The sequence below is a fragment of the Carassius auratus genome, chromosome 7 (genome assembly GCF_003368295.1).
Source record: "Carassius auratus strain Wakin chromosome 7, ASM336829v1, whole genome shotgun sequence".
Lineage (NCBI taxonomy): Eukaryota > Metazoa > Chordata > Actinopteri > Cypriniformes > Cyprinidae > Carassius > Carassius auratus.
Genome location: NC_039249.1, coordinates 15,422,380 through 15,442,674, shown reverse-complemented (window position 1 = coordinate 15,442,674; position 20,295 = coordinate 15,422,380). Strand labels below are relative to the sequence as shown.

At 38.3% G+C, this 20,295-nt stretch overlaps 1 protein-coding gene and 1 long non-coding RNA gene across 10 annotated transcripts in view; both read right to left on the bottom strand.

Annotated features, from left to right (window-relative positions):
* Positions 1-382: 382 nt before the first annotated feature.
* LOC113105301 (uncharacterized) lies at positions 383-1,010 on the bottom strand. The gene is made up of 2 exons (XR_003292337.1): positions 574-1,010; positions 383-432 (listed from the first exon to the last, which is right to left on the bottom strand). It is a non-coding gene; the product is annotated as an uncharacterized LOC113105301 (long non-coding RNA).
* Positions 1,011-5,326: 4,316 nt separating this feature from the next.
* The window catches only part of chd9 (chromodomain helicase DNA binding protein 9), a 63,956-nt gene continuing 48,987 nt past the window's right edge, over positions 5,327-20,295 (bottom strand). For 4 of the 9 annotated variants that reach the window (XM_026267584.1, XM_026267579.1, XM_026267580.1 and 1 more), the window contains exons 24-39: positions 18,669-18,758; positions 17,989-18,092; positions 17,788-17,905; positions 17,601-17,658; positions 17,016-17,064; positions 16,669-16,921; positions 16,021-16,226; positions 15,028-15,903; positions 13,527-13,687; positions 13,055-13,285; positions 9,046-9,223; positions 8,383-8,522; positions 8,059-8,280; positions 7,817-7,954; positions 7,624-7,728; positions 5,327-6,985 (exon numbers count right to left, since the gene is read on the bottom strand). In XM_026267584.1, the coding sequence (XP_026123369.1) occupies positions 6,104-6,985; positions 7,624-7,728; positions 7,817-7,954; positions 8,059-8,280; positions 8,383-8,522; positions 9,046-9,223; positions 13,055-13,285; positions 13,527-13,687; positions 15,028-15,903; positions 16,021-16,226; positions 16,669-16,921; positions 17,016-17,064; positions 17,601-17,658; positions 17,788-17,905; positions 17,989-18,092; positions 18,669-18,758 (3,811 nt within the window). In that variant the 3' untranslated portion in view covers positions 5,327-6,103. The remainder of the gene's footprint in view (positions 6,986-7,623; positions 7,729-7,816; positions 7,955-8,058; positions 8,281-8,382; positions 8,523-9,045; positions 9,224-13,054; positions 13,286-13,526; positions 13,688-15,027; positions 15,904-16,020; positions 16,227-16,668; positions 16,922-17,015; positions 17,065-17,600; positions 17,659-17,787; positions 17,906-17,988; positions 18,093-18,668; positions 18,759-20,295) is intronic. The other 5 variants (XM_026267585.1, XM_026267586.1, XM_026267587.1 and 2 more) reach the window with 5 other exon arrangements.

Below are 20,295 nucleotides of genomic sequence, written 5' to 3'. Positions count from 1 at the left end.
CTTGGAAGATATTACAAGCACTCATGCCTTTTGACTTTATATAAACTGAATTATCATAATGATAAAAAAAAATAAAGCACGATTATTTTGTCCAAAATAAATAATGCATTTTTCATTTTCCTAAGAATATTTATTTACATTGTTAAAGAATAGAATATGCTAATAATATAAGAAAATATCTGCTAATATCACAATAACAATGAATTTTTATCCTTTGGCACTTTCCTCAACAGTCTGGTCATACAAAGAACCAAAAATACATACAGAAAGAAGGTATTGAAGAAGTTATGATGGACAGAGATGACGTGACGAGATGAGAACATATATACTGTATATATAAAGACATCATGTAAAGAAACAGGCTGGTGCAGATTTCCTCGCACTCTCCTGGAAACTTCAGCCGATCACAGCTGGACCAAATAGAAACCGCAACTAACAGAAAAAAAAACATAAGATCAAATACCATCACAACAGTTTCTGATGCATGTCTCTCACTGGAGCAGATTAAAAAAAAAAACGAATATGCAATATTATAATATAAGCTGATATAAGAAATAGTTTCCTGACACTTACAATGAAAGCTTGAGCACCAGAAAGTTGACATTGTCAGCTGTCTTCTGTCTCCACTTCATTATTCTCTGTGTCTGACACTTCACTGACATGGTCCTCTTCTTCTTTGTCGACTGAGTCGGCAGATTTGGGTCTGTCTTTAGGTTTTTTGGATGGATCTTTGACTTGAATACCTTTACTTGTGTTGCACCCCATAATACAATCCAGAGATTCCTCTATGGAGATTTCAGAAAAGTTAGCAAAGGATCTCAGTATAAGCAGATGTTGTCCAAAGGCAGTAAAGTGCTCTTTAGAAATGCATCAGTGAAATCTCCTGCCTAAGTACGATTCCTATGACACTGTTGTGGAAGTCAGGGCTCTGATTTCTATAACAACACACTGAACTTCCTGTTGGCATTGGTGCATGTACTGCAAACATACAGCATGCTCACAGTTAGCAAGGTTTTGTTGATTCAGATTGTTGCAGACTTTGTGTGTTTCACCTGCCAGGCAACGTGAGTTGACATTTAACCCGATGGCGTGTCAAGACATGGTTACAGATAAACAGAGCAGGGCCGCTCTGTCAGTCATGAGTCTGTCTGTAGTAATAAATGACAGGTTGAACATGCAGAATAAGCCTCTTTCATTAATCTCTGTCCACAGGGTCAAAGCATTATCTACACGGGCGGCACATGACAGCACTGACCCACTGATTCATTTTCCAGCTTGTAGCACTTCCTGTTTAAAAAGTTTAATTTATTAATCACTTACTATTTTATTCGCCTAGGATGCATTAAATTGACTAAAAGTGACATTAAATAGCCATATATCATCACTAAATTATAATTTTAAATCAAATGAACTTTTTATTAATTATTCTTTTTTTTTCTTTTTGCATAATATTAATCAGCACATCTGTTGACACTGATAATAATGAGAAAGGTTTCTTGAGCTCCAAATCAGCATATTAGAATGATTTCTGACGAATCTTGTGACACTGAACACTGAAGTAATGAAAATTCAGCTTTGTCATCACAGGAATAAAATAATTTTCAAAAATATATAAAAATGGAAACAATTACTTTAAATAGTAATGATATTTTGGTATGTTATTTAAAAATTCAAATAAATAAATCAAATTAAACAAAGAAAATCTTACTGACCCCAAACTTTTAAATGATGTATAGGGTAGTATGTGTTTTATATTGTTACTATATTGAAAACAAAGCAAATGATTAAAATATTATATCTGGTAATATTTGATAATGTATTTGATGTATCTGGAAAATGCAGATTACTTTCTGTCCACTATTAGAGTAATATTAGTGTATTTTTTTTTTTTTTTTTCTGGCAACATGCAAACAGTATGTATGTATGTGTGTGTGTGTGTGTGTGTGTGTGTATATATATATATATATATATATATATATATATATATATATTTACATTGTGTTGTCAGATATGATTGATCTGGTATAAAAGAGCAAATGGGAAAAATGAAACAAGTATAGTTTATATAGTGTATAATGACAATGCCTCAATTGTCTGTAGCAGCCTAATCAACAACTTATGATTTCTCGTATGGTTGAATAGTTGAGTATATCCGCATTGTGTGAATACAGGTGTGTAACATCAGGCAGGGCTGTGGTCTTCTGATGGGATTGTATTCCAGATTACAAACATGCTGGGGGATAGAGAAACTATTGTGCTGATAGCAGGACCATTCGTGTTCACTCATTCATTTTCTTTGTTTCATAAACTTGGAAGTAGCCAAATGTCACCATGCTTAAAGTGCAGCGTTTATGGGTTATGAAAGGTTCATATTCTGATTTTGACAGTCCCCAACAACAGGTTGACATGCATGCAAGATCAAAAGTGAAAAGACCAACAAGTGGGCAGGAAATATGCTAATGTTTCATGTTGACATCAACATGAAACGTCTTGGGATTCATTTTAAAACGACTGGTTTCAGTCAGAGTCGACTCCTTCTTTTTAGAGCCAATAACTTTATACACGGTGCACTTTTAGATTTAAAACTTTACAGGAGGTTTTCATTCACTTAAGAGCTGCGTCACACGAAAGGTCATTTACAAAAGTCCATAATGGGGCACTTTAAATCTCACAACACACATCACTGCCTTCTAGTTTATCCTTTTAGTATATACTTATACTTTTCTCAACAAAAGTTCTCTGAGCTCAGTTTTTGTGCAAACAGGTTCTTCCAGGTACATATTGAGCCTTGCTGTCACACTTTTGCTGTAGTAGTACTTTTGTGCTGTTTGGATACAATCCTCCTTAGTGTTTAATGTCTCTATCATTCACTCTCATGTTTCACCCTATTCTTCTTCTCTGATGAATTCCAGCCAAGCTTTGTGTTGTTCTCAAAACACTAAAAGCATTGGGCTGTTGAGGAGGTTACTGATGCTCCTGGTAAACAGGCTTCCATCATTTGTTCCTTTCAGAAGTCTGAGAAGTCACCCGTTTCACATACGGCTTGAAAACGTATGCTACAATGATATACAACCCAGAGAACACGGTTTTTCAGTTTTTTTACTGTAGCTAAAAAAAAATAAAAAAAAATTAACCCCTACAATAACAGTTAACCTTATTTTATCCAAGCCCTGTAATAATTTGTATTTTTCTTGATGAAAAGTCAAAGAATATATATTGTTTGTCAGTTATTAGTGCAGTATTACTGTACATCTAGTCAGCCAGCATTTTACTTCTGATCAGGTCACATTTCTGAATAGGAGGAATTTAATCTTATGTAAGAACTCTACTTCTCAATCATTATATAACATTATTAGTCCATCACTGCAAGCACACAGATCATATTGTCACATTCTGTGCGGCGTGTTGTTACCCACAAGTGTGTTTTTCAACCCACAAGTGACATTTGTGCACTCCACTGACAATATCAACCCCTTAAAACACATTAAAATTCCAACCGCAATCAAACAAACTCAGTTTATCATCACACATTAATAATAATAAAAAACATTTTTAGATTTTAGACAGTTTTAGATTTTAATAACGGGTGCTTCAGCTCAAAACAAACAAATACATTTGACAAATTTCACATGAGACACGATTTTTCTGTAGAGTCAGAATATGTTTAATAAAAATAATTAAACCTCAATTTCTTCTATAGAACTTCATAGAAAGTAATTCAATAAGTTACAAACTTTTTAAGACATGACTCCTGCACTACAAGAAGCATTAACTGACTACACAGGCCACAACTTGCAAGTATCTGAAAACACATTTTAGCCAAAAAAAGAGGGGCTTTAATTTCAAAATATTTAGAATATGAAACAAAATAAACCATGAAAAAAAAAGAGTCTGTCTGTCAATTCAATCATTCACATAATTGAAAACAAATGTTCATTTGCAGTAGTGTATTTCTATTTCATTTGCTGTTGCATGGTGGATGTCATTGTCTTTGTGCCACAATGGCAAGTCTTGCCCTGATTCTGGTTAGTAGTCCAGTGGTTCATAACGCAACATGAAATACAACCAAAATATTCAATTAATGTGCATACGATGAAAAAAGAAAAGAAAAGGAAAATCAACATAAATGTCCAATTCTGTCAAACCTGTAATTCTTCTCAGAACATCGCTCGGTTAAATGAGATGCTAACGCTGCGGATGTCATAAAAAGAGGAACTAGATAGGGTTCATGTGCGGTTTTGGGAAGAAGAGGAAAGCAGCAATACCTGTACACAGTTTCAAAGTGCGTGGCTCAGCACAAACTATCTGGAAAGAGGAAGATCTGATGCCACACTGGAGAGGAGACGGCATTCAGAACATCTAATGAGGCAACGTTACACTGAGAGAGATAAGAGAGAGGGCATCTGTGTGAAACCATGATCAACGAAATCAAACATGCTTGGAAAGACCCATTATTATAACGGTGTTCACTAGTGAGACAGGCAAAGAGTTGCATTGTGCAGTGCATCCCGAAGTAAGAAATTTGCATCACAAATGTAAAACTTCAGTAGCCGGACCTGAATATGAACAAACGTGACGCAGCAGAGACGAATGAGCCTAACAGTCTAGAACAAGCACATCAGCACACGTAACCGATAAACGAATCGCATACACGTCCTGATTCAAAACGCCAATGAGGTTCATCGTGTTGGCCGAGGTGCTGGATTGCGACGAATCGGATTATGAGGGACAGACGCTGAAGTATGGCATAAGGACACTTCTAGATCAGCCATTTACATCTAACAGCAGCGAGACAACTATGTGGATCTGCGTTTTGACAGACTAAAGGACCTTGTGACTTTTTTGACCTTTGTAAGATTCACCAACCCTACTATCAATTCATGTGCACTGATAAAGTAACTGAAATACTACTGCAAATACTTGAATTCCTCTCAATACTCTCACGCGGATTACAAATGTGATGAGCTAATCTGACAATACTGTAGCAGTCTGTGGAAAAGAGAGCATATGTGCACTGCTGTTTATCACCAGGGGGTTTGCATGTGAGGCCGACAGGACCGTGGACACATAGAGTTTCATGCAAATTGAGGCAACAGTGTTCATATTCACAGAACATCACACACACACACGCACACAGTGCTGTCTGAACGCTAAAAGAAACATGAATATATGAATGTGAAGGAAGTGGTTTGAAACTGAATGGTTATGTTTTTCCTTTGATTTGGGGCATTGTGAGAAATGTGTCTCTAAAAGAATGTCTGGTTCACTGTAGATATCACCGTACAGCATGTTGGCAAGATGGATTACATGTTCCCATGTACAAAACTCAAATCTTTGGGTAAAATAGCTGTATGAAGAGAATTTGAAAGAAAGAAAGGGATAAAAAAAATTAAGAAAAAGTAAAAGAAGAACAGACCTTGGGCAGGAAGCAGAGAGTCCGGGCCAGTAAACAGATGCACAGATCACAAGAGAAGTGAAGGAACAAGAACTTGTGTGATGGATGAATGAACGAACGAACGTAGGGTCTCTACAGCTTCAGTGACATTCATAAGCTGCCTGTGTGTTATTGCTGTGAATCTGTAGCTATGCTCCGTGAAGTCTATGTGTTCAGGATCCTGCTCAAGTATTTACAAATGAAACCCAAACAGTCGATGTGTTCTTTCTCCCAAAACAAAATATATTAATTATACAGCTCTGCAATGAGCAACAGCGTCCTCATCTCTTTAATAAAATTAAATCCTGACATAGCTATAACAATAATGCCTTTTAGTTTTTGCTTCTTGTCTGTTGCAATTGTACATCATGGTGTAATACAATTTCACAAAGGTTTTTTTTTTTTGTTTGTTTCGTTTTTTCCACATGCAAAACGTCTCTTCGAAACGACATTGTACCTAAACAAACACCGAAATCTCATTTCAGTTTCTCTAGGATCTCCGTTTTCCTTTTTTTTTTTCTCTTTAGTACACAACACTTTAGTTATATTTACATGGAAACAAAAAACATGATGTAGTAAATGCAGGATAATTCCTATATGTGTTTATATGTATACATTTCTAAGAGATGTATATAAATATATAATATTTATTTATACATGTATAAAGACTCAGTCTTCGTCGCTGGAATCGGAATCCTCGGATGACTCGGAGGAGCTGTCGGACTCGGAGGAGGATGACTCCGCCTTCGCCGAGCCCTCTGGACCACTGGTATCCTTCTTTTCGTCGGGCTCCTCCCCCTCATCGCTGTCTTTGTCCTCCGAGCGGCCGGGCAGCTGCGCCGTGGCTTCAGAGGCAGCAGGTTGCAGTGGTGGGGTTGGCTGAGTGTTTGCAGCTTGCGGCTGGTTGGCCACAGGCAGGTTAAGGCCTGGCGTAAGAAGCATCCCTGGGTAGAGCATACTAGAGAGGAGAAGGGGGTTGAGGGCCAGTGGGTGGCCTGAAGCAGAAGCACTTGTTTGATTGGAGTTGGCGGCTGTTGAGGTGGTGGCTTTGGAGCTTTGACCCTCTGTCCTTTCAGCTTTGCCATCTGGACTCAAAGTCTCAGCCGACCCTTTGTGTGTGGCGGCCTCTCCACCGCTCTTCTTTTTCCCGTCCTCGTCGCTCGTCAAAGCCACACCTGCCGTGTCCTGTTGTCCGAGGATACCGCTCATCCCGAGGAGGTTCGGCAGCCCGGTCATTCCGGAAAGCATCATTGGAAACATGGTGGCCATGTTGGTAGGGTCGTGAGGCAGTCCCATGAGGCCGGTGGTGAGTTGGAGAGACTGGAGGCTCTGGAGGTTGTGCTGAAGAGCTTGGAGACTAGGCAGGTCCAGCCCGGCGAGGAGGCCGTTGGTCAGGAGTGGGTTGAGCCCCAGGGCGGCGTTGGCACTGGCATTGGTCATGGTGGTTGCTTTAGCCAAAGCGTTTTTGGGACGTCGTCCTCGCCGGCTCACTTCTTCAGGAACAATGGGGCCGGTCAGGATGCGGTCAAACATACTTTCAGGAAGGTAACCCTGGAAACACAAACGCATCTGTTATACAGGTAGGAGAAAACACCCATAATATTTTAATTGATACATAAGGGTAAAATTAGAATCATATTTTAGAGCTCTCATTTCTCATTTAATACACAATTACTGTAGCCAAAAGAATTCATAACAACACTATTATTGATAACTATATACTAACTATTGTAAGCTATTATTGCTATTAGTCGAATTCATCTTGAACTTTGTTCTTTTTGTGCTTTCTATTTTTTCAGACAATGAATCACTCAAAATATGAGTGTGTGGAGGCGGACAGAGAGGTTGTAACCATAACTGTGCAAAAAGAACTTGCTGTTGATCAGCACTTCCAGCAGGCTGGGGTGTCAACACCACTTCTTTTTTATGAAAACCAAAAAACTCCCACACTGGCAAGCTCCCTCAAACGGGTGTGGGCAGAATGTCCTTCAACATGATTTTGTGTGGCAGCAATAACTACACATTGTGCAGCTGTCTTCTTTCTGATTGGTGGTTGCCAGTGTGACCCTGGTGCTGGACTGTTTTCAATATTATCATAATGTATAGCACTAACACATCATCATGTCGGGCTGATTTATTTCTGTTAATCTGGTATATTTGGAATGAATAACGTTTCTCTTTTTACTCACAGACTGTTTAACAACGTCAGCCCACTCTGGTGGGACACCATACTCTGGATTCTCCTGCAGGAACCGGCTTAAATCTTTCAGCGGAGGAGCAAATGCACCACCAATCTGGAGCAAAGAAATATAAAACAAGCATTACAAACAACCCTCAACACACAGTATCAGTACAGTAAAACTATTACAATCACAAACTGACCTTGCGAGCATTTCGCCTGTTGATGATCTGTACTCGCTCTTCTCCAGTTAGGCTGTTGATGTCAATTTTGTTTGGGTTTCTGCAGCGATGTCTCTTCTGTTTTGGTCTGCCATCTTGAAACTGCAGCTTGTTTGCGGTCTGCAAAAGAGGTATGATCAGAAACGTACATGCATATTTTATTGAATACATAAGAATATCTTTTTTTTTTTTATCCATAAAATAATTTAAAATCTGCTATTTACAGGAATAAAGGCTCCTACATCTGCCACGAAGCCTGGGTGCTCTTTAAGCCACTGGTCAAGATCTTTCCGCTTTGGAGCGTCTTCTCCGGCTAGTCGTGTCCCATCTTTGAGACTGATGACGGGAACACGGCATTCCGTATCAAGGGTGCTGGGCCCCTGAGGTGTGCTCAACCCAGGGGGAGCGGATGTACTGGCCACACTGCTACTCCAGCCAGCAGGACTCTGCAAATATAGGTCATGCAATCACCTTATTGATACTGAAGCATGCCAACTTTCTTGATTTCTGAATATATATATATATAAAAAAAGGTCATAAAGTCAAACCTGGTCTGCCATCAGAGGAGGCCTGTTTCTGTTCATGAACAGCAGGTCCATGCCCTCTACATTCTTCCGCCGCCCTCTTCTCTTCTTTATTACAGGCTGTCCGTCCATTACTCCATTCTGGCGCATTTGCTCTGGCAGTACTTCAGCAGCACAAAGAACATGCACTTTTAGTGTCATTCAGTGCTGTATAATGCATACAGTGTGGTGTGGTTGGTGGGTAAAGCAGATAAATGTTTGAACATACAGTATGTGACTCTGGGCCACAAAACCCGTCATAAGGGTCAATTTTAAATTGAGATTTATACATCAACTGAAAGCTTTTCTGCAATCTTTCCATTGATGTATGGTTTATTAGGATCGGACAATATTTGGCTGAGAAAATCTGGAATCTGAGTGTGCAAAAAAATCTAAATATCGAGAAAATCACCTTTAGTTGTACAAATTAAGTCCTTAGCAATGCATATTACTAATAAAAAAAATAGTTTTTATATATTTACTGTAGGAAATATGATCTTTACTTAATATCCAAATGATTTTTGGCATACAAATTTTTTTTATAATTTTGACCCATACAATTTATTGTTGGCTCTTTCTACAAATATCCCTGTGCTACTTCTGAATGGTTTTTTGTGGCCCAAAGTCACATATATGCTTGAAGATTACCTTGTGGATAGTTGTTCTGTGTTTTGGTGTAGTCTGCCAGGCTGGTGTCAGATGCGTTCTGTAACTCTTGAAGCCGGGCTAAGTACTGCTGCTGGGCAAGAGGTCCCTCCTCTCCCTCCAGGGGGCGCTTCAGAGGCAAACCTTGCTTTTGGAAGGTCAGTTTAAGGCTGCCCTCCTGCTGCAGGACACAGGCCAATGGTCAGAGGTTAAAGACACACTGCTAATAAGGCAGGTCCCTATGACACCTATGAAGCTGGTTTGAGACCAGCGAAGAACTACGAGAACAGTTTTTACAAATAAAAACCCTCATACACGGTTACTAAATGACATGATTTATACAGAGAAATTTTTTTAAGCAAACGGTCTTTAGTCGGTTGAGGTAACACAGAAACACAGTGAAGTCATAGGGCTTAAAGGTGATGTGTGTATTGTTTTTGGTGCACAAATACTTCCACTACTGTCCTTTCTCAGTTTAATATGCAAAAAATAAGTTCATAGGTTGATTCTCACAAGTTAGGGTTTTATCAAAACATTGCTCTATCTGTTTGAGCATCCTGTCCAGTCAGATATTAGCAACATTAGCTCAGCTAATAAGAAATATTACTTGTTTATCTAGAAAAAAGGAAATGTAAATGTCTCTAATGCTCACCCACAAATAATTTTATTTGGTAAAAATATAGTACAACAGTACTACTGTAAAACATTAAAATAAAGTTTAGTAATGTAATTAATATAGTATAATTAATATAAAAATAATTAATGTATTACACACTTCACCTTTAAAGCAAAGGATAGAGGCTAAAGGCCCGATCACACCAAGAACGATAACGATATTGGCGTCCACACCAGCGAACGATATCGTCTGTTTATTTAAGCGCATGCACATCTGCCGCTTTAAATTCTCGAGCTCATTACAGCAGGATGGATTCTGATCGGCTGTCAATATTTTTATCCTTCATCAGATGGAAAAAAAAATGGTCCTTAAAGTGATTCCAATGATATAGTTTATCTGTGCCTTTATCGTTATAGTGTGGTGTGGACTCTATATTGAGAACTATTTTTAGAACTACAATGCACAGCATAAATGAGTACACTCCTCTAAGTACTCTTTACTTAGAAGACATGTTAGGGTTCTTTGGAGATATAATGTTCCAACAAACCTGCTTGATAAATTAACAAAGAAGAATTACAAAATTATTCAGCAAAATGTGTTGCAAAAATCAGTACATCCTCCAAAAAAAAACAAAAAACAAAAAAAACTGTGAAAATATAGCAGAAGTAGCACTGAAATTTAAAAACAATGGACTTATGATAAGGCTCCTGAAATACTCAGGTCTTCACTTTAAGTTTTCATTTAGTGATGAGTGAATTTTTCCTAGAAAAAGATCAGGAGAAATAACATGCAAGTGTCTTAGAGCCGACAAAAGCTATGAAAAGAGTGAGACTTTATCTCACAGAGTATGACGCAGCCTGCAGAAGTGACATGCATGGTTGTGGTCACCATTAGAATTACCTACTGTAGCAAAGCAAAATAAACTCATTTAACCTCTTCCAAGGCCCATATTCACAAAATAGAGATTTCTGGGAATCCACAATCATTTCGGATCCAAAAGCTTCCAGCATGTTCTGGTTTTGCCGGATGAGGAGTACAGTGAGAAGTGCTTGGTACCCACAGTGACTTTCAGTGGTAGTAAAGCTTTTATACAGAGACGAATGAGTGCTGAAGGTGTGAGAGAGTTGTGCTTTATCAATGCTGGCATGAAGTCACACACTACTGTGTGATGTAATACAAACACTTGAAACAGAAGATGCTACCCTCCCCTCATTCCATGCATTATTGGGAATTTTCCCAGCATGACAATGGATATATAGTTCTCCCAAGGTGAAAATCCTTCAGTGGACATGTATTTCACTCAAGCCTAATGCTCTTAAGCAGCTGTGCTGAGCAAAACTCCCCATTAAAGACCAGAGCATTTAAGGAGGTCGTCCTCCAGGAGTTAAACAGGACAGAAGTGAACATTTATCATGAACTTGTACACTTAGTGCCAAGAAGGGTCAGAGCTGTATACTTTAAGTTCTGGAGGACATACTAAATACTAGAATATTATTATTAATACATTTTCTGAATTAAATCTAGGGTGTACTCATTTCTGCATCCTTAATTAAAACTAAATACTTATCTTACAGAAAATATCAGCATATACATATATATATACACATATATATACACACACATACATATATATATATATATATATATATATATATATATATATATATATATATATATATATATATATATATATATATATATATATATATATATATATTAGGGGTGTAACGGTTCACAAAATTCACGGTTCGGTTCGATACGATACACTGATGTCACGGTTCGGTTCGGTTCGGTTCGATACGTTTTAGATACAGCAAAATGTAAAAACATCTCAACTTTTCAGAATGCCGCAAGCGCACCGCGGGTCATGTGACAAGAACCAACCAATCAGCTTCATCCTTACCCGTAACAACGTTGAGAGCTCAGCCAAGATGAAGGATCAGCTGATCATAGTTGTATATGGATTGCAATTTTGAAATAAATTTAGTAGCAGAGCTACTGCAAGCGATTTTTAGAGCTGCAAATCCATTTATCCTTCGCTGAAATTTCCGCGTCTCATGGAGAGAGCACGTCATTGTTGCTTAGCAAAGACAGACGCCTCATGAGCGCTTCTGCCTGAGCGCTTTGGAAAGGAAACCACTCTCTTGCCATCACCATTATAGCTTAAAGGGAATCCAAAGTGCACCCAAACACCAGACCTGTTGGTTATTGGGGGATCTTCTCATTTCTAGTCTGTTAAACGCATTGGCTATTTTGCAACGAGCCTTCAGCGTGTACTGAGTGAGCGAGCGCCTGCTGAGTAGCCTAACATAAACATATAAGATGGTGTTTTTTTCTTCTTCGGGAGTGTCAGGGGCGTTGCCTGTTACGTTGTTTGGGTTATTGGGCTACCTTGTTGAACGCATATCATTATATTTCTCTCTCTCTCTTTTTTTTTTTTTTTCAAATATAATTAATTACTCCAACGAACCGTTCGGTATACATAATGCGTACCGCGTACCGAACCGAAAGCGTCGTACCGAACGGTTCAATACGAATACGCGTATCGTTACACCCCTAATATATATATAGATACACACACATATATATATATATATATATATATATATATATAGATACACATATATATATATATATATATATATATATATATATATATATAGATACACACACATATATATATATATATATATATATATATATATATATATATATATATATATATATATATATATATATATATATATACACACATACACACACATATATATATATACACACATACACACACATATATATATATACATACATACATACATACATACATACATATATATGTATATGTATATATACAAATATATACATGTATATATACAAATATATACATATATATATATATATATATATATACATATATACATACATATGTTTCATATTTTATACATGTAAATTATATTAGTGATCATTAATAAAATACATCTTTTATATTTATTCAGAGGGGGTGTATTCATTTATGCTGTGCTGTATATCTTTATCGTTATCATGCTTGCTGTAATAGGGCCTTAAGACTGATTTTGTGCACTGGGTTTAGTTTAAATGTGCGAATGTGGCAACTTCAGTGTAATAGATTTGATTAGATCCCAGCAAGAGTCACAGGAATATACCGTTGGTCTCCAGAGAGATATAGAAAGAAAAAATGCTGAGAAGAGAATGTAAACTAAAAATTAAACTGAACCTGCAAAATTTTCAAAGCAAAATCAAACGAAAGGAAGAAAGGAACAAACAAATACTGGAGGAAAAGGGGGAAGACCAAACAATAAAAACAAACAAAACATGCCAAGCGCTGCAATGACACTGCAGATCGGCATTTGTGGGGGAGAACGTAAAATAACATACGTCATTGATTTTGACTGAGAACTCCTTTTCTCTGTCTGCAACATGCTTCTTCACCTTTGAACCCTGAGGGGAGGCTGAAGGGTCTTCTGTGAGCGGGGTTGTGTTGTCCAGGAGTTTGGTGGTGTAGAAAGAAGTCACTGCATTGCCTTCGTATGCACGACGAACCCCTGGCCATTTCCCCTTCAACACTGCCTGACATATACTGTCCAACCGGTTTATCATGACACGGTCCTGCAACGCGTGGACAATATTAATGTAAGGACATTACAAGCAAGTACTGTACTTTAAGGTGGAACAGTATGATTGTGGTGGGGTAGAGAAAAAACAGATTAATGTATCCAAACCTTTTTAAGTTTTTAATGAATGAAACAATACTGTTCTTACAGTGACAGAGCCACAACTAAGGTACAAAACTGACAGAGTGAGACCAGAGAAGAGGAATTGGCACAAGATGTTGGTCTGGACTGCTCACCTTTGGCCAGTAGGAGGCAGCAAGCATATAACCTCCCTGGAAAGGGTGGGGAGGGTTAGAGATACCGTTGGTCACATGACTGTCCTGCATGTCATCTTGTGTAGTGTTGAGAGAGGCAACGCTGTCTTCGTCAAAGCCTTTAACACCAGGCACTGCGGACGCTACCGGAATACAGACAGAGGCAACAATGTTATACTGATCAAACACACTTTAAACATTATCCATTTCACGTTTTACAAAATGCAGATCAGACCTACGACATGATCTCAACTTGACTTCCATTTCAAAGTGTGTTGAATGAACCAGAAGCAATATCAATCTCTTCCTTGACTAGATTGACAGACAGGACATCAAACAGATATTTATTCTTAAGATGAGGACAACAGAACTCCTCTGGCTGAATTTAAACATCTAATATAATGTGGACATACATGACTTTGTAGTATGTTACATAAAAACTTATAAAAAGAAGCTTAACATGACATTTTTTAGGAAATGGCAGGCAGTATACAGCATATAGACTGCAAACTGCAGTATGCACTACACAAGCTGTTTCCCATTTTAAACCACACTGATGATACACATATTGAATGAAGCATTTCTCTCTTAAAATAGTCTCTGTGCATGCTTTAAACTCATGACCCTCACAACTGATTAATGCATTAGTGAGTCAGCTGAATGCTGTTACTGGTGCTGCCTTCTATCCAAGGGAAAACCGCTTAAAATCACTTTTGAACTGACACACACATGCAGTCAAACATATACATATATATATATATATATATACATATATATATATATATATATATATATATATATATATATATATATATATATATATATATATATATATATATATACACACACACACACACACACACACACACACACACACACACACACACACACACACACACACACACACACACACACACACACACACACACATATATATATATATATGTGAACACTACCATATAGGCCTACTGTACACTGTTCACTATACATTATTATTCAAAAGTTTGAGGTTGGTAAGGTTTTTAATGTGTTTGAAAGAAGGGCTGACCAATGTTGAGTTTATTTGATTAAAAATAGAGTAAAAAAAAAAAAATACAACTCCAATTAACCATTTTTTTATTTGGATATTTTTGTAGTTATTTATTCCTGTAATTGCAAAGCTGAATTTTCACAAGCTATAACTCCAGTATTCAGTGTCACATGACGCTTCAGAAATCATTCAAATAAACATGTTGTGCTTCTAAATAGTTGATAAACAGAAAAAATAAAAAGAACAACATTTACTTGAAACTAAAATCTTTTATAACATTATAAATCTCTTTACTATCACTTTTAACTGGGCCCTAAATAAAAGTATTAATTTCTATAAAATAAAGTAACACACAAACAAACATGCTTAACTTACTAGTGTGTTAAAAAAAGTTTTACAGTTACTGTAGAAAGACTACAACTTACTATTTAAGTTAATCAGATAACTACTCACCGTTCTTTGGTACCTCCTCGCTGTCACTGTCTTCTGAAGACGAGGATGATGATGATGATGAAGACGAAGAGCCTGAAGAACAGGAGGAAGACGAAGTCGAGGAACTGCTTCCAGACCGTGACGAAGATGAGGATGAGGAAGAAGATCTTGATGAAGAACTTGACGAAGAGCTGGATGAGGATCCATCCGAGTCCGAGTCAGATCCCGACCCCCTCCTGGCCTCCCTGCGGCTCCGCTTACTCAGCTTCTTCTGTTTTCGAGTTACTGAGTTCGGCGTGAGTGGTTTTGTTCTGGCCGCCACCATCCGGCTCTCGTTCTCTCCCACTTTGGGGATGTCATCTTTCTCATCCACTCCTGAAGGTGTGGGTGGTCTGATAGAGGGTGTCTCCGTCTTGGGATTTTGCTCTCCACTCTCTTCCTCTCCCTCTGACAGGGGCTCTTCCTTCAGCTCAGTTTGGTTTGGGAGTGGTGAAGCAGAAGCCTCTTTAGTCTGAAAATGCTGGAGGGGGGTTGGGATGTGACACTGTCCCAGTGAAGGCGCCTGATTCTGGGCTTGCACTTGTGCTGCAGTTCCCTTGTTCTGGCTGTAGTTTCTCTGTGCTGCCATAAAGCAGAGCTCCGGGTCACGGAGGATATGGTAGTCTGTTCGGCTGACTCCGTGTTTGGCTGCCCCAAGCAGAAGATCCCGATCGTGGGATCCTGTTTCCCACCACACTGGAAGATCGGGTCCTGGCTGGCACAGTGCGAGACGCTCATAAAGCTGCGGGTGACGCAACACCTGTTCTCTTATCTTCCGCAGCAACTCCACTCTGTATAAGGTACGGGAGGCACGCTCCTCTGTGATTGGTTGTATAGCAAGAGAGGAGTCCATCATATCTGAAGGGAGAGCAGACAAAAACTGATGATGAATGAGTACAAGATAATGTATTGTCAGACAGTCAGAAAACCAAGTTGAGTATAAGCTGTGCATTGATAGATGTTTGTGGCACTGACCTCCCTCTATAGCAGGCAGGCGGCAGACCCTCCTGCACATGGCAATAAAGGCACAAAGGTACTTGTGTAGACTCTCGTCTGTTTTCTTGTGCAGTCGAGCCATGGCTCTAAACTTGGTCCAGTCAAAGCAGCCCAAATCTGGATCAAACACTACCCCAAATGTTGAAACCACACGATAGAAATCCGCCTCCTCTCTCCGCGTCCACCTATTGAGAAAAGGATAAATGATAAATTCATTAAAAAAAAATAACTGACCTACATTATACTACAACAATCCTGTTGTAATCATACACTTGCAGACTTTTTAAATGGTTACAAAGAAAACACTTAATGACTGAGGATCACACATCACCAGACTTTTCTGAAAACAACAACAAACTGGCACAAGCACCTCATTGCTAAGAGACACAAATAAAAATAAAACAATATTCTAAAATCAGCTCAAAATATCAAACATGTCTGGATGGAATCAAAGCCTAAAGCCTACAAATGAGAGACTGTAACCATCATACACTACAAGATTTTCGGTGAAATCTATCAACTACAACGGCCAAAAATCTACAGACTGGCTCTGATTTCCTCCTCCACACTTCAAATCGAAGTGCAAAAGTTAGTGTAGTGTATCACAGCCGGCGTTAAGTCTCTCACCGTTGTTGTCTTTCAATCTTAGCAGCAATTTTGGGATTGAGTGTGTCGCTGATCGTGGGGGGCAGAGGGTAGGGGGCAGGGGTCATGGCCTGCTGTGTCTGGTGGATCTGAAGTATCTGTTTGCTCTTGGTGAAGCGCTGAGAAGCAGTGATCAGACGCCGCAGTCGAGCCGTCAGCGCGGAGGGTGAGGGCCAGTACATCCCTGATCCAGCACCCAAAGTCCCACCACCACCATCTAATACAGACCCTCCTTCTGCACCAACACACAAACACACTGCTAAAGACTAACAATAACTTCATATCAATATATATATACACAACTATATAACACTGTAGTTTGTCAGTACCTCCGCCTGTATCAGTGATGACCAGGTCTCCTGGGGAAGAAGCATCATCCTAGAAGTAAGAGCACATGTTAAGTCTTAGTTCACCATTAAAAAAACAATGCCCTTTAAAATTCTTGAATCTTAATAAATTTGAGGTAGCACACAGGAAATGTGCCATACACACACAGCATACAAGGTATTTCCAGGAACATATATTGAAAACTAAATGCAAGTTCCTGTCGTTGATTTATAAGTGATAATAACTACTGTAAATAGATACACACACACACCTAGTATTTTACAGTATTCCAAGTATTCTACATAGCAGGGAAAAAATAGGCAGCTATTTAGTCACAAAATGTGTTGAACTGACAAACACCTCTGCTTTGTGTACGTTTCTTGAAACTACATTCCTTTTCGTGTCATTGCAGTTGAACATAGTATGGAGCTGTGGCCTATTCAATTCAAACTCCAACCCATGAACTGAAAAAGCAACCCATTCTAAAATTTGCCCATTCCTGAAGTCACTCTAATTGATATTCTTTGAGCTTGTGTGTGTGTGTTACAATCTTATCAGGCCCAGTTCTCTCTTCTCCTTTTGCATACCTCCATATCATCCTTCAGCAAAGCTGGAGCAGGCTTATACTCAGGGTCGTCCACATCTCTGCACACACAGATAACACACACACACAGACAAACACAGTTATAAACACCTCAGAGAGTTGCTGCAGGCAGAAACTGATTAAAGACTTCCTCTGTCTGTATGAATGGAGCACATGTTTGTATCTCTTACCCATCCATAAAGTCATTTCCTCTTTGTTCCGCAGCGATGGCCTTGTCGTCTGGCCGCCCAACCTTTTCTAAGAAACACAGTGCTGGATCTGCACGAATAGTGTTGTACTTCTCATAACCTAGAACACATACAAACATCCATTAGATAAAAGTGTGTAACTACACAGAAAGCCTGAAGCGCAGCAGAGCGGATCGGACTCACCGTGCTTAAAGACTCCTAACAGCAGACATTTGTCTGAGAGCATGTCCCACCACAGAGCAGGCATCTCTGAATGATCAGGCTCAGGAACCCAGATCTCGACCTCACTGCGAGACAGCAAAACAAACATTTCAGCCAATGCTTGCAGTAACATTCTAAACATCTTAGTCTAAGCTTATTTCAGGTTTAGATTTTGGAACAGACCACAATTAAAAAGTCTGATATTGTAATTTTGCTGATTTTCTCTGGTGAACTATTCCTTTAAAGACAGGAATTAAAATGGTATGTGTACACTCTTGAAGTTTCCTCAGCAATACAGCAGATGGCGCTTTAATGTTCCTCTTCCTAAACAAACTGGCTTAAACTGACTAATACTAGAGGAGTTCAATGAGGACCTATTTATAATCCTCATATGCAAAGGGATCTATGATACACAAGTGCATGTCTTTATATTATTAGGATTTGATCAGTTTTAAAGGCTTTAATCATGAATGCATATTACCAGCATGTAAAAAAAATAAAAAATAATAATAATCATTTAAAATACTAAAATGATTATTAAAATATTGGTACTGCTACTCCTCCCACTATTGGTACAATACATGCAGAACACACTCCTCAGATGTGCTGGTTTCTCAGACTAGTGAAAGTGATAAGGTGAGAGGGTCCATGGCAATGCTTACCTGGCATCTGCCCCATCCAGCACTTTTTGGCACTGCACTCCAATCACCTCTTGTTTCAAATAGTACAGCATTCTAACCCTCAACAGCACCCTGCCAGATAGAGACAGAGAGATTGAGATCAAAGTGTACTATTGTATTGTAATGCTGAAATATAACATGCATTTTTAATTGTAATAATATTTCACAACATAACGTATATGTGGTTTTGATCAAATAAATGTAGTCTTGGTAAGCAAGAGACCTCTTTTAAAAAATCGTCCCCAAGCTATTGAACAGGACTGCAAATGAGCTTATGTGTACGATCTGATGTAAAATGCACTGCCATATGGCTGGTGTTAATGAGTGCTAACACACAGCTTTTTCTTTTCTTTTTTCTTTTTTTTAATGAAAGTTGCTTCAGAGAGCATGCTTGAAATTAAATGTAGGCAATGTTCAAAGTTAAAAAAATGTTAATGTTCAAAAATAAAAAATACTATATAAATACATATATAAATGACTTTAAGACCTTTGCTTTCAAGCTTAATCACATCTGTCCATGTTATGATCTTCATGTGAAATGACTTAAACTCACACTTTCACCCTTACATTAGTGGCATTTCTGCCCTGAAGAAAAAATGCAGACACATTCAAAGCTGAAAGCTGTTCCAGGTCATCACCTATGTGTGTGTGTGTGTGTGTGTGTGTAACAGGACAGCTTTCTAAACAATAGGGAACGTTCTCCAATGGTAGAGGCCCCTGGATCGTTTATCAAAGCACATTCACAGTCGGTTTTATAGCATGACATGATGCTGCTTACTAATGCAAGAACTGTTGGGCGTTTGTGACAAACAAACAGACAAAGAGTGGGAACAGCCAGCCAGATTTGATTGTGAGTTTGACAACGTAAGTGTCAAGAACTGAAGAGCGTGACCTGAAAGCACCTCTCATCTTCCATTGCCTAAGAGAAAAACCCCTAAACAAGTGTGTGAGGGTGGGCCGTACCACAAAAAGTTCACAGGGCTAAAATGGGAGATTCCCCCTTTATCATTGCATCACATACTTCCTCCAGAGCGGCAGATTTCCATCTCATGAGGCATCCACATGTAGCCGAGTGGCTGTGTGGTTGAAAGTGGGTGTAACTGCTGCTTTACGGCTTAATGTTATTGGTGAGCTGCACAACAGGCTGTATTTTTACTAAAAAAGGCATTTTCTTGGTTTATCTCTTTTTACATAATTAAAAAAAATTGCTTACAGCAATATTAATACTGCTAACAAAAACAGCAAACAAATAACTTCTGTTCACTTTGTCATTACACATAAATTCATATTTTATTTTAAGAAGTAACAATAAAACCATTTATTATTGGGGGGGTCAAATAAATACTGTTCTTTCGAACTGAATTCTGATAACTGAGAATTCTTTTAAAAATTATGTTTTCAAAAACCAATAATAGCAAGAAAGTTAATATCTTGAGCACCAAATCAGTACATTCTATTTATTTTTATTTTTTTTGTAGGATTGTGTCACACTGAAGACTGGACTAACGGCTACTGAAAATTCAACTTTGCAATATAGAATATATATTCTATAATATATATTCTATTCCATTACAGGAATATAGAACTTATTGTGAAATAAATTTTTGTA